Source organism: Myotis brandtii, unplaced genomic scaffold (genome assembly GCF_000412655.1).
Source record: "Myotis brandtii unplaced genomic scaffold, ASM41265v1 scaffold560, whole genome shotgun sequence".
Lineage (NCBI taxonomy): Eukaryota > Metazoa > Chordata > Mammalia > Chiroptera > Vespertilionidae > Myotis > Myotis brandtii.
In genome coordinates, this window is record NW_005370081.1 from 636,235 (window position 1) to 650,451 (window position 14,217).

Genomic DNA, 14,217 nt, shown 5'->3' on the forward strand with positions numbered 1-14,217 from the left:
CGCTATTTCCTTGCCTTATTTATTCGAAGGTTGGGAGTTTCCTGAGGGTAGAAAGGGTGTGAGGAGTGCCTGACAGGCCTCTGGAGGCCCTTGGAAGAAGTCCAAGGTTTCCAAGGAGTCAGGAAAGTCAACTACTAGCCAAGTTAAGAGCCAGCAGCTGACTCTGCTTCCTGAAGTAGGTGCAGGAGGATCACAGCCTTTGCTTCTTAATCTCTTTTGAAACATGGATCCCTTTTAGGATTTGATAAAAGCAGAGGACTTGTGCCCTGAGTACCTACACTCACACATAAGCATAGCACCTTTGCGTATAATTTCAAAGACCGCCTGAACAATCTCAGTGTATGAGACATCGAGTACAAAGCCCAAACTAACCTTCTAGAGGATGAGATATCATGTAAAATCCTAAGTCGTTCTAGTCCTCCCAATCAGGTTCTCAAGTGAGTCCATCTGAGATCAGCGAAGATCAGCAGAAAAACCACCCAGCTGAGCCCAGCCCGAATTGATAATGTGCAGACTCATGAGCTAAATAATGGCTATTGTTTAAAATTATCAAATTTGGGGATGATTTATTATAAAAACAAGACCTAACTCATACAATCTCCATGACAAAAACTTGGAAATGCTAATGGCAGATACAAAAGAAGACTAGAACGAATGGAAAGACGTACCATGTTCTTGGATAGGAAGAATCATGATCATGGAGATGTCAATTTCCCCTAAGTCATTCTATAATGTGAATAAGCCACAAATGAAATATAAATGGAATCCTTTTATTATCAGATAAGCTGAGTTTAAAGTTGATATAGAAAAACACAACCACGGGGAAAAGATCCAAAAGAGAAAAGGAAGAGGAACTATCTGTTTGCTGGGCCTCTTTGGATTCTAATCTAGACAATATCAAAAGTTCACTCACCCACCCATGGACCCCAGGATAAGAGCCTCTATTTCAGAACTGCTGGACAATGAAGTCCAGGTTCTTCTTTCTCCATTCTGCAGGACAATCCTCTCCCATCTCAGGGTCACAGGGTTGATTCAGCTCCTCTCTGTTCCTGGATGTAGCTTTTGGAGTGCCCAGCCCCCACTAGTCCCACCTTGATCTTAATCTTGACTTTGACTCTGCTTGAAGCTGCCTGGTCTCTGAGGCCCTGGAGGCTAATGTTCATTTACCTACCCCTCCACTAGTCCAGATGTAGCAGGTACCGCTGACCTGCTTGGGGTTCTCTCCCGCTCAGTGATCATGGAAGAAAGGCTTGGTACCTGCTCAGAACTGGGGCCTGGCCACACCTATCCCAGCAGCCCTCAGAGCCACTGTCATGCCCTTGGATCATGCTTCATGGCTGGCTCTGTGCTCCTGAGTGGCCCCTCCTCCTTCGCTTGAATTAACTGCTTGTGGTGAGAAATCAGGAAGCACCACTGCCATCTTTTACAGGGCCTGGGCTTCTTTGGCGCTGTTTCCCAATGGCCCCAGCAGGCAGCTCTAGCCAATCCTTGCTCAGACTTAGGTTCCGATGGAAACGTCTTTTCCTACTGAATACCCTTTCAGTTAATACTAGAGGGATTTGACCACCAGGCCGACTGGCTGTGAGAATCAGCTGTATCTGCAGTGGGAAAACTTCTGTCCTCTGGAGAGGCGCTAATCTAGCCTTTGCCTGAGGCTATCCGGCAAATGGCTCTGCGCAGGGCTTGGGCTGGGCGGGATCAACAGGGCGGGCGGAGGGAGTGGTTATGGCTGCTCTCAGTCCCGTTCCCAGAGGCTCTGCTTCTCAGAACCCCAGCAACCGCTGCAAACCTCGGAGAGAAAGCTGCCCTCACGTTCCAACTGATGCCAGACAATCCTGCTTCTCCCGTTTGAGTCTGAGTCCCTAGAGACTCGCCCGGATCTGGAGCTCAGAGTCTGAGACTCCCTCCTGATTGAAAACGACACCCGCGCCCTCAGCCACCAGCCGGCTCCACGTGCACCTCCGTACCTTTGTATTTTCCGCACTGCGCTTCCTCTGAGCCTCGGTATGCTGTTCTCTTTCCTTCTAGTTGAAGAGTCTCTCCTCAGCCAGCCTTCCTGTGGTTCTGGGTGATGTCCGTTCCGTCTTTTAGTTGTATTTTTGAAGTGGTTGTTTGCGGCAGCAATCTCCAGTGTTTACCTATGCCGCCATCTTGGTTTCTCCTGGATACCCTTTCAAATAGACATTTCAACTGGATCCCCTGCTTGAAATAGAAATGAAATAATTTCTACATAAGGAATTAGATGGTGGAGTCCATTTTAAATACGTATTTCACAGAGCTGCATGTTTCACTGTGAAAATATGGCTGCCAGGGAGTGATTTTAGATGCTATGGCTCTACCTGTAATTTACAACCAATAGCCCACGAGCACACAGATGTTATAAACATAGTCTTCGGAGTCACAGGGATCTAGATTTGATCCTGCTTCGGCCACGCGCTAGCTCTGATTGCTAACAAGCTACTCAGTTTCATTAGGCCTCAGCTTTCTACCTGGAAAATGGCCAAGCATAATGCTTGGCACACAGTGCGTGTTCTGTTAGTGTTTGTTCTTTTTACTGTTAGTAAAGAGGACATTCTGTGGGATTCCTGCAGCTTCAAAGGATATGATGAGAGTACATAAGGAATTCCTGCCTCTGGCCAACAGTGTGTTTTGCAACCGGCACGCCAGGCTGCCAGGACAATATTAGTGACCCATTGAAATTGAAATTTTATAATATATTTATTTTGAGTTTCCTAGGAAATACTCTGTAATCCTCTGAAAACCCAGCAAGCTCTGTAGCTGTGCAGATATCACAGCTTCATCAATGCTACAGATACCTCTATTCTGTGTGCATGTGCAACATGTTATTGCTGCACCTTTAACCAATGTCAAGAAATCCCTGGGTCTGCAGAGTGTTTATGGTATTTGTCCATTGCTATGGATACAGTATCAGAGGCAGGCGCCAGGAACATGAACAGGATGCAGGAGTTTAGGGCAGCTAACAACGATGGAAAGTATTCTCACTCTTAATGGGTCATTCTTGGATAATATTTGTAAAATATTTGGGAGGTGAGGCATGCTGTTGAGAAAATATCTTTGGATGTTTCATCCAACACAGGCAGCTTGGTGAAATATTGAGGAGTCAGGGACCGAGGCCTGCCGCCAAATTGACTGTGTGACATTGGTGGTTACCTTGCTTCCTAGGCCCTCGGTTTCTCCCCGTGTCGAGTGAGGGGGTCTAGCTGAAGTTTGCTGCAGTCCCTTCCAGCATCTTGATTACAAGTGGCCATAGCGTGGTTTTATCTCACATCCTGTGTAGTTTAATACGATTCTGGTGAAGTCAAGCAAAATGAAGATAGATTTCCGGAGGCATCCAGGATGAGCTGTGCTACTCGGCCAGCCTGGGTTTTCTTTTTCTGTTGTTATCTGTCTTGTTCTCAAACCTCGTGGGTCCCACTTGGCTCTCACACTGTTTTGGAGACAGATTTTTTCCCCTCCGCCAAGGGAGCAACATGGAATGTGGGCAATTCAGCTCTTGTTGGCAAATTGTCAAGAATTAAATGAAAATCAGATGAAGTAACCAAACTCACACTGTCCTCGGAGTTCTCAAGATGTCAGAGTTCAGCAGCAGTTGACATTCAGGGTGGGGCAAAAGCAGGTTTACAATTGTGAATATGGGAAACACTCGTTTATTCTTGTATAACTATTTATTAATTATTGTATTATTTTCCAAAGGAACAATGGTAAGCCTACTATTGCCCCACTCTGGATGACAACATGATTGGGTCTTATCACAACACTGTTTATTTAAAACACTGTTAATTAAAAACACATGCTCACAAAACAACAGTGTACATTTTGCAAGAAAACATGCACAGCAAACACATTGGAACCGTTGCCTGGGAGTGAGGGCAGGAGGAAAATGATGATAAAAGGAAATAAATCAAGAGGGAAGTAGATTCTGAGACTCAAAAAGAGGATAAAATTTACCCAAGATGATGTAGCTAGTGAATAGTGGGTAACAATTTGAATGGAGCTGTCATTCAAAAGCCAAGGACCTATTCCATTACATTCTGCTGCCTTTTTCTTTATTTCTTTCTCCTTTTTTTTTTTTGTATGTACCACTAGGACTTTTTTAAAAATTGATTTTAGAGAGAAAAAGAGAAGAGAGAAAAACATTGATCAGTTGTCTCCCACACATGCCCCACCGGTTTTCAAACCTGCAGCCTACGTATGTGCCCAAATCAGGAATCAAACCTGCAACCTTTTGGTGTATGGGATAATGCTCCCACCAACTGAGTCACCTGGCCAGGGCTCTACCATTTATTTTGAGAACATGAGGACTCTAGAGGGTTAGAAAGTGGAAAGTTTTTCAAAATTTATTTCTTAATCTGGTATACCATCTCCCAGGGATGAACACTCAAAATACCATGTCAGGTGTTTGGTGAAACAGCCTCTGCCTACTTTTGTCTGGGAAATCTACACTATGGTGGCATCTAGTACAGGAATTGACACCTAGGAAAAAGGCAAAATAAGAACATTCATATGTGTTTGCTTTGCAAAATTTCACACAGGAAAGATAAAGTAGAAATGAATGATATTTGTTATGTAAGGTAAATGAAAATAGGATTGAATTTTCCCTATTGCTAAAAGGGAAAGATCTTTTCCCCCTTCTCTTTTTTTTAGAGCATTTCCTTGAGAAATTATATTTATAAGTCTATAATCTATCTATATATATAAAAGCCTAAGCAATTGAATGACCGATGACCGGTCGACTGGTTGCTATGACACGCACTGACCACCAGGGGGCAGACGCTCAATGTAGGAACTGCCCCCTGGTGGTCAGTGCACTGCCACAGGGGAGGTGGGGGGAAGCGCTGCTCAGCCAGAAGCCAGGTTTACAGCTGGCGAGCACAGTGGTGGTGGCCCCACCTGTGCATGAATTTATGCACTGGGCCTCTAGTTAATATAATATAATAAACATATTATATACAACATGATATATTAATAACATATTACAATATATAACTAATAGAACATATTAAACAATATAATTGTATTTATGAACAAACCATATTTATAAGTCCTTTCCCTATCCCTTTAATATGCATGTAAAACATGTAAAAGCTAAATAAGTCTCCTAACAGCATTGCCACCCAGGAATGTTTTCCTTGAAATGTAAATACCAAGGAAGATAGCTCTCTAGTCTCCCTGCCATGGTGGGAGTTTAGCCTTGCTTGAAGCTGTAACTACAAGAAGATGGAGGCAATTAATACAGATGACACCCAATTACCAGGGGACTTTAGGAGCAATTACGAAAGAATGTACAGAAAATGATGCTACCAAGTACTCCACAGGAGGACTAGCTAACATTTATCTTTTTTATTTTTTTAAAAGAGAATATATGTTTATTGCTTTTAGAGAGAGAAAGGGAGAGCGAGACATTAATAAGAGAGAAACATTGATCAACTGCCTCCTGCACATTCCCTACTGGGGATCAAGCCCACAACCGGGCATGTGCCCTGACCGGGAATTGAACTAGTGACCTCTTGGTGCACAGGGCAACATTCAGTCAATGGAGCCACACCAGCCAGGGCTCTACCATTTGTCTTGAGAACATGTATGTAATGGTTGGTATTTGCTTGGCCATATAGAGGGTGATATTTCTTTCTGCCTTTGCAATCTCATTAGCAGACTGATTGCCTGTGACACATATTACAGTCTGGTTTAATGTTTATTCAATAATAAAACTGTTCTTTCTTTTTTACATTTGTGGAGAGGATTTTCTGGGTTAGCAGGAGATTTTAAAATACAGTTATCTGTAGGTGGTGGGTGTGAATGAGCTGACAGGACAGAGGAGGGAATAGACTTCTCTGATGTCTTTTTATATAGTGTTGCCTTTTGAACCTTCTTGATGGATGTAAGAACCATGTTAAAGGATATAAGAGAAAATTATCAAGGATGGAGGGAAATGAAAACCCTAAAATTGAATACAAATTAGCAAATGAATCTAAAACCTAATACCAGTTAACAGCATATTCACAAAAAGAAAAAAACTATAACTCCTATGACATATATTGTAAAAATGGAAAAAACTTCAAAGAAAGTTTGCTGTTCATAGTATTATTGGCTAGCAAACTGAGATATTTGGAAACTACTCTGTGCTTGCTGTAGGATTGAGTGATTAAATAAATTCACTGACATTGTTCCAACTACAGTTCTCCCTGTGGGAGGAGACACAGGAGAGGAAGAATGCTCTCTTGTGGGAAGAATTGGAATTACAAGGTATCAGTATCTATATATATAAAAGCCTAATATGCAAATTGTCCCCTCGGGAGTTTGACCAGGAGACCTGGAGTTTGATCTCTCACTATGATGTGCGCTGACCACCAGGGGGCATCACGGAATGAAGGAAGGCCCTGGCCGGCAGCCGGAAGGCCCTGATCGGCCCTAATCACCAGCCAGGCCTAGGGACTCCACCCATGCACGAATTTCATGCACCGGACCTCTAGTCAATTCAAGGCCCCGGCCGGCAGCCGGAAGGCCCTGATCGGCCCTAATCACCAGCCAGGCCTAGGGACTCCACCCATGCACGAATTTCGTGCACGGGGCCTCTAGTCAATTCATGATTTAAAAAAAAGTGCATCCTTAGCTCTGTCCATTGAATAGTTCTAAAGCAATGATACCATTGACAACAAGGGACACAACAGATGTTGTTTTAAAATACTTTTCTCCAATAAAAGGAAGCCAAACTGCTTGGAAAAATGGCTTATTCTAGGACTAGGGTAGGAAAATGACAACTTGTTGAAAATACTAAAAAAACTGATGAGGGCATTTCAAAAGGACACGGAACCACCTTGAAGGGGCTCCCACTGGCCAAATTTGAGCATCTAAATAAATAATTAAGGAGGCTCCAGGAAGGGCTGGGTCAAAGATAAAAATATGATTGCTCTCTGTACTCTGACCTCAATGGTGAGTTATCTAATATCTGTGTTTTCAGACTCTCCATGTAAATACATACAGGCTCTCAGATGGCAAGGTGTTTTGCTAAAGACCTCTTTAGCAAAATATATAACCTTTAAAATAGAAACATAACCTCTTAAAAAACCTAAGACTCATTTTAAAACCACGATTTATAAAACACATTTAGACTTGGATTGCCGAATAATAAACTTTGTGAATGTAGGAAATAGTGTTAGTTTACTAATCTGGCCTGTTGCTATTTAAGTGGTGAGATCATTGGTTTTTTGAGTGTTTTTTTCTATTGATCCTTTCTTGTTCTTCCAAACTCTACAAGCTCTTGACAATTATTTTGGGGTGGGAGGAGGAAGTGGGTAAGAAAACAGTTTAGTTTGGCCTCCATGGCTGCTTCTGTTTCCAGACAAGGTCTGGGCCCGGAGAGGGTCTGCCTTGGGCCCGCTGGTAGTGTGTGGGTTCTTGACTTCATGTAGGAAAGATTTCACAAAACGAGTCCAGGTGATCTTGAGAGTACGTTTATTAGAGTGCAACAAAGGAAAGGTTTTAGTGAGTCTAGTACGTTTATTAGAGTGCAACAAAGGAAAGGTTTTAGAAGAAGCAACAGGAGTCAGAGAAAATGGCGGCCTTGGAGACAGGTTCAGGAGGTAGGCCCGGGAGGCGCTGCTGCTGCCCACTAATCCCCTGGTTGTAAGTCTCGTGGGGACCCACAGAGTTTAGGAGAAATACAGCAGATACAAGGCGTGGGTGTGCTCTAGTGAGAGCCTGCTGTGGGTCCTTTGTTTTGAGGGCTTTATTTCTTTCTTTGGCTGGTGGAAATCCTAGGGGAGAACTCAGGGGAAGGTCTTAACAGAATAATTAGCTTTTTAGGTGTGTCCTTTAATATGCTAATTTATCAAAATGTATGCATAGAGGGGTCAGGGTTATTTTCTGGTTAGTTTTATTAACTTTAAAAAAAATATTTTTATTGATTTCAGAGAGGAAGGGAGAGTTAGAGATTGAAACATCGATGATGAGAGAGAATCATTGACTGGCTGCCTCCTGCACGCCCCCACTTCAAGCTGGCAACCCAGCATGTGCCCTTGACTGGAATTGAATCCCGCCGGACCCTTTCCACTGAGCCAAACTGACTAGGCTGGTTAGTTTTATTTTTAAAGAATGTCATGCCCTGGCCAGTGTGGCTCAGCTGGTCGGAGCATTGTCCTGCACACCAAAAGGTGGAGGGTTTGATTCTCAGTCAGGGCTCATATCCAGGTTGTGTGTTTGATCCCCTCTAGGGGAGTGTATGGGAGGCAATCTATGTTTCTCTCTTACTTGGATGTCTCTCTTTCCTTCCCTTTCCTCTTAAAAAAAAAAAATCAAGAATGTCATTAAACAGGGACTAAAACCAAGGCCTGTCTGGCCTGGGATGGTCTGGAATGGTTCTGTGATTACACAATCCTTCTGAGACTTTCCTAGTTCCTTTTAGTTGGAGTTAGAAATAACTATCTTTTTTTCCTATTTCCTTACAAATATATTGCCATAACTTACACCTTTAATTATCAAAGCCATATAGTTTTTTTCTAACTTAATTAGAATTCTTAATTCTTAGATACCTTAATTTTAGTGACAACAAAAAGTAATTAGTATTTTTAGATTGGCAAATTTATGAATACATTTCATAACTCTTAGAAACAGGATTTGTTTTTGTTTTTTGCATTGGCAAATACTTACATTTTTAAGAGGTATGAGAGATAACATGAACTTTTTCGGTAAACCCAGTCAAAACAAACATGTTTTATGCTAATACCTTTAAAAGATATTAACTTAAATGATCTATTTGGATTCTTAGTGATTACTGCATTTCTTTAGTGGGCTCAAAAGTGAGCTATTTCATTGCCTAGTGTCCTTGATGCCTTTTACAAGGCTGAAGAGGTGGGGGAGATACCAGGCTTGAGGTTTTTATTTTTAATATATTAAAATAGCTGCTTGAGGTTTTTATTTTTAATATATTTTTATTGATTTCAGAGAAGAAGGGAAAGAGATAGAAACATCAATGGTGAATCATTGATCGGCTGCCTCCTGCATGCCCCACACCGGGGGTTGAGCCCAAAACCAACCAGGAATCAAACCGTGACCTCCTGGTTCATAGGTTGACCTGCAACCAGTGAGCGTGTTCTGATTAGCTTTATTTTTAAAGAAGGTTATTAAAGAGGAATCAGGACCAGGATGGTCTGGAATGTGTAAACCATTTGCTTCTAAGTGTCTTTGGTTAGGGGAGATAAAACCTTGTGACTCATTAGCTGGCTGTAAATTGCTCAAACTGTTTGGCCTTGTTTAATTATTTCATCTGTTCCTTTATTCCACTTGTCAAGAAATCTGCCTGGCTTCTTACTATCCTGCCACTTTCACCAAAATGCCTCTAGCCTTTTCACATCCAAACTCATCATAAAGATGTTTCTCTGTATCACCACTATGACTGCCATTTAAAGCCAAGATGTCTCCATGTTTGTTTATTTTTTGCTTCACAGACTTACTTCTAAGCACCTGTGCTGTGGGGAAGGGGAGAAACACAAGGCCCAGTGAGAGCCCGGCCTCTCTGTGTGATGGTTACCTCACCTGGGTGGGATGCGTCTATGGGTCTGTAAAATGAATGACCGGCACCATTTGTCCACTAAGATCCTTTTGTGCTACAAGCCATGATAATGCCCCAAATAAGATTACAGGGTTTTAGACTTTTGGCATTTAAAAAACCAGAAAAGTCAGAGGTTTGGATGAATGGAACAGAATATCAGATCTCAGGGGTGGGGGCAGTGGAAGGGGACAAGAAGAGATTAACCAAAGAACATATATGCATAATCTATGGACACGGGCAATAGTATAGGGTGGGGGCTGGTTAGATCTCAGGGGTGGGGGCAGTGGAAGGGGACACGAAGAGATTAACCAAAGAACATATATGCATAATTTATGGACACGGGCAATAGTATAGGGTGGGGGCTGGTTGAAGGGGGCAAAAAGGGAGAAAATGGGAGACATCTGCAATACTGTCAACAATAAAAAAGGAAAAGTCAGAATACTCCTCTCACTTGCTGTGTAGATTGTATCATAAGCTAAATTAAGTGTTAATGGAAACTAGAGAATAATCCTGCAATAAAAGGAGACTCTCATGCCAGCCTGTGGCTCAGTGAGTGTGGAGAAGTTAAGTGGGCTGTGGGCAGCTCTCTAAGCATAATGAGGAGCATACGAACCACAACCAGGGCTTTCTGCATTTCTTTCTCAGTGGGAAAAATACCCCTGCTATCTGAACTGGCCGGACAGTTCTATAATAGAGTCTATTTGAGAAAAGGTAGGATGAAATATGTGACAACATATCAAAACTGACATATAAATACAGCATTTGAATGGAGAGACAATTCACAGCATTTTATTCGTTAATCCATTTCATTCAGTAATGCACCATATTGTTCCCGGCACCCTTAATACTACTGTCATTATTTCCCTTGGAGAGGACCATGCTTTTATAGAATCTGAGTTGGATTTCCATCCATTAACTCTAAAATATTTTACCTTACCAAAAAGCAACCCCTAATCAGCTAAGATGGAGGTGGTATGGGTAAGGTGTTTTAGTCAAAAGGTGGGAGCACAGGTATACCAACAAGCAAATTTAGTACCTGGCTTAAACCAGATGGCAGAGAGAGAGGTAGCTGGAAATACTCTGCCAAATAGGTTAGTCTGCAGAATTGGAAAGATAAAACCTTTTCCTACTATCTACTCAAGTCCAACCAGAGAATATGAGATAATGACTGACTAGAGGGTCGTAACTTTCCAGAAAACAGAAAGGTGGAGTAAACAAGCCATCCTCAGACAAGAGTGAGGCTGGATGTCAGTGCAGGGAAAGGGTTGGAGTTCTCCTTTAAGTTTGCTTTTGGCGTTTTGGTCTATAAGCGATCAAGATGGAGAGGGAGGCTATCCCAAAGAGGAACGTCTGCAGGAACCAGAGTAGTTGAGCCCGACCATTCGTGATGCCTTTAGACCTTAAAAGAAGAAGAAACAATTTTAATATTATGGTTTCATAGTTATTATCTTCTATTTTTAAAAAATGTACTCTTCTATCTACTTTCATTGGGTTTATCTTGCCTTTTCTTCCAGCTTCTTACCTCGAATGGTTAGTTCATTTATTTTCATTTTCCTTGTGCAGTTAGGACGGTACACTTTTCCCTGAGAAGCAGCCTGGCTACTGCCTAGAGCTGTATCATAAAACTGTTTCTCACATGATTTTGATGAGTGGATGGGTTAAATAGCACTGCGATGGCTTCAGAGCAAGTGTGTACCCAAGAAATATTATTTTTATTATGAAAACACAGTAGTAATAAAGTACTACATTTTCCACTTTTAGAAATAATACAGCAATAATAGAGGTGACTGTTAAACTTGACTAGAAAGAAAATCAACTGCAAAGCAATTTGGCATCGCTATAACCACCTCTTTCATTACAGCATCCTTTCTGTATACGCTACATGAAGTACAAATGTAAAGAGAATCTTTTCTAGTACTTTCACACAATAGTAGCCTACACTGGCATACACTGAGTGACGTTTAATCCAGGGGAAGCAGGCTTGCATTGCACCCCAGAATTATTTGTGGGGCTTGTAAAAATAACATTCCCAAGTCTGAAGCAAGGCTGAGCAGGCCGGGATCTTGTGGGTCTGGAAACCAGGCTTGTGTATTTTGAAAAAGCTCCTCAGGTGACTCAGTTGTAAAACTCGGACTGAGAATCATCAGCCCTGGTCAGGGACTAAGCTCTTTTTTCAGGGGATCATACACAGACATTTCTATAAAAAATAAGAAAAATCATCTAAATTAAGTAACTAAATAACTGATTAGCTATCACAAATGAAATAAATTCACTCATTAAATATTTATTGAGTACTCCCTCTGGGCGAGGCCCAGTATTAGGTGTGGGGATTCAACTCTACCCGGAGAATGCTCTCAGTCTACAAGTCCATGAATTATTTAAATGTAGCTACTCTCAAATTAGATACCAAGAGCAAAGCAACAAATACCTACTACAAACACTTACTTGCACAATACCATGGCATACAAGGACTCTCCCACGTGAATCAGCCAGGCAAGCCAGTATCTGGAACAAAAGTCAGCCAGGTTTAAGGTGATGGTTATCTGCTGATGAAATCTAACCCAGAAACCTTCATAAAAAAAAAGTGCTTTACTGTGAACTAGCACCACTCAGATATCTAAAGGCCACTGCAGGCCTCCCAGTCTACAGTGGGACTAGAACTGCAGTGTCCGCGTCCCACTTCCGCAGCCCTCCTTACCCATTGTGCAGGAGGGTGTGATGATGGTCCACCAAGTACTGAGTGAAGGGGCCCAGGGGCCCGAGGCTCTGGTAAGGAATACTCTGAGGCCAGAAGACAACCCACTGAAAGAGAACCAGAGGCACAGAATACCTGTTAGGTCACTGAAACCAGCAAATGTTTATTCTTGAGAGAGGCTAGGAAATAATCCTGATTCTACAGTAAGAACAGACCAAAGTAACTGTGCACTAAGACATCTGAGGTGCCACTCTTGGACTTCTATTTTCTAAACGCTGTTCTAGTGGGAGATTTATTCTGAGGAAACTATGTGGTTATCAGGCTCAGTGCTCAGGCTGGGTGGCTTCTATTCTTAATGAATTCCATTAAAACATGATTTTATACAGGTTATTAACAAATTTTAAGAGTTTATGTGCCCTGACTAGTTTCTTTGCTGCAGAAACTATGGCTTGAGGCAGATCTCCATTTAATTTATAATCCCATCGCCTCCTTTCACTTTTTCTATATCTAAAACTGGGACTAATCCCCTGCACAGAATTGGAAAATAAGTGAGATCAGGTTTGTGACGTGCTAATAGCAACCACTTAATCACATAAGGTTTTTGTAATCGTAACCATTTTCCCTCAGTCTCTGTGTTGTAACCTCTGTCACCTTAGGCTTTTGAGAATAATTAAGTCCCAATAGGTCCAAATTTATTGTCCCATTCATATTCAGCCAAGAGCAGTACTACCTCTCCAGTTATGTTGTTACACACCTAAAATTTAAATAAAGCATAAAACATCACTCCATTCTCCCAAACCAAGGGGAATGGGAGGGGCAGTACCTATCCACAATAACCCAATTTGAGGCCATCAAAGCTTTCCTCCATCTATATTCTAACTAATCAGAGATGCAGAATCATAGGACAGAAATGCGCCTTTGAAAATTTTCAGTTCATATGGGGAAATCAGGATAAAGGTGGTCCGGTTTCACAACACACACTGTGGACACAACAGACGCACTTTTAATCACCCATCTCCAGGATCTACCGGGCAATATCCAAATAGTCTTGCCTCCATTCAAAATTATACCAACTCAGTCCCCAACTTACTTTTCCAGAAGTTTTCCCCGTTATCTTTTATAAACAAACTGACATCCCCCACTGGGGATGTGCCCGCAACCCAGGCACATGCCCTTGACCGGAATCGAACCTGGGACCTTTCAGTCCGCAGGCCGACGCTCTATCCACTGAGCCAAACCGGTTTCGGCAACAGACGCACTTTTAATCCCCCATCTCCAGGATCTACCGGGCAATATCCAAATAGTCTTGCCTCCATTCAAAATTATACCAACTCAGTCCCCAACTTACTTTTCCAGAAGTTTTCCCCGTTATCTTTTATAAACAAACTGTCAAAACAAAAATCGCCCCTCTTCTCATCAGAGATCATCTGCCTTGGTTCCACATCTACACCATAACATTTACATCCTCTCTATCCCTTCTTACCAATTAAGTCTCACCCATCCTTTAGCTTTATCTCCGTTTTCTAAGCAATTTTAACTGCCCCAACATTCTGCTTCGGAAACCCTACTCTGACTTGGCAGGCCGTAAACTGGCTTCCTGGGTGAGTTCTGAGACTCCGGTAAATCGTAGTAACCTTGGAGCTGAGGGAACGCCACGGCAGGAACCCTCCTGAGTAGAAACAGACCTGTGACCCAATAACTTCCGCTTACTCCAGTAACCTAGGCAACCGCCTGGAGCGCAAGCGCAGAACCGCACTCCCTCAGAGCCCCTCACCCTATGAGGGCCCGCCGGGCGGAAGCAGGTGCCCCGCCCCTCCACGCCTCACCGCGAAATATCCCAGCGCCAGGGCTGTGACCAGCGAGGGCAAGGGTCTGGCTGCGCGGAAGTAGGCGGTGGCCGCCCTGCCGCCCTCCGACTTCGCCACCACCATCTTGACACAGAGCCGGGGTGTGG

At 42.7% G+C, this 14,217-nt stretch overlaps 1 protein-coding gene across 1 annotated transcript; it reads right to left on the minus strand.

The window, feature by feature from the left end:
* Positions 1-10,329: 10,329 nt before the first annotated feature.
* TMEM254 (transmembrane protein 254) lies at positions 10,330-14,211 on the minus strand. The gene is made up of 4 exons (XM_005878450.2): positions 14,090-14,211; positions 12,267-12,370; positions 12,014-12,073; positions 10,330-10,967 (listed from the first exon to the last, which is right to left on the minus strand). Exons 1-4 carry the CDS (start codon positions 14,192-14,194, stop codon positions 10,847-10,849), a joined length of 390 nt encoding a protein of 129 aa, XP_005878512.1. The 5' UTR covers positions 14,195-14,211; the 3' UTR covers positions 10,330-10,846.
* Positions 14,212-14,217: the final 6 nt, after the last annotated feature.

Coding starts and splice junctions, on each gene's coding strand:
- TMEM254 (XM_005878450.2), bottom strand. CDS start 14,194: ATGGTGGTGGCGAAGTCGGAGGGCGGCAGGGCGGCCACCGCCTACTTC. Junction 12,371..14,089: donor TGGCGCTGGGATATTTCGCG/GTGAGGCGTGGA, acceptor GTTCTCTTTCAG/TGGGTTGTCTTCTGGCCTCA. Junction 12,074..12,266: donor CACACCCTCCTGCACAATGG/GTAAGGAGGGCT, acceptor CTTTTGTTCCAG/ATACTGGCTTGCCTGGCTGA.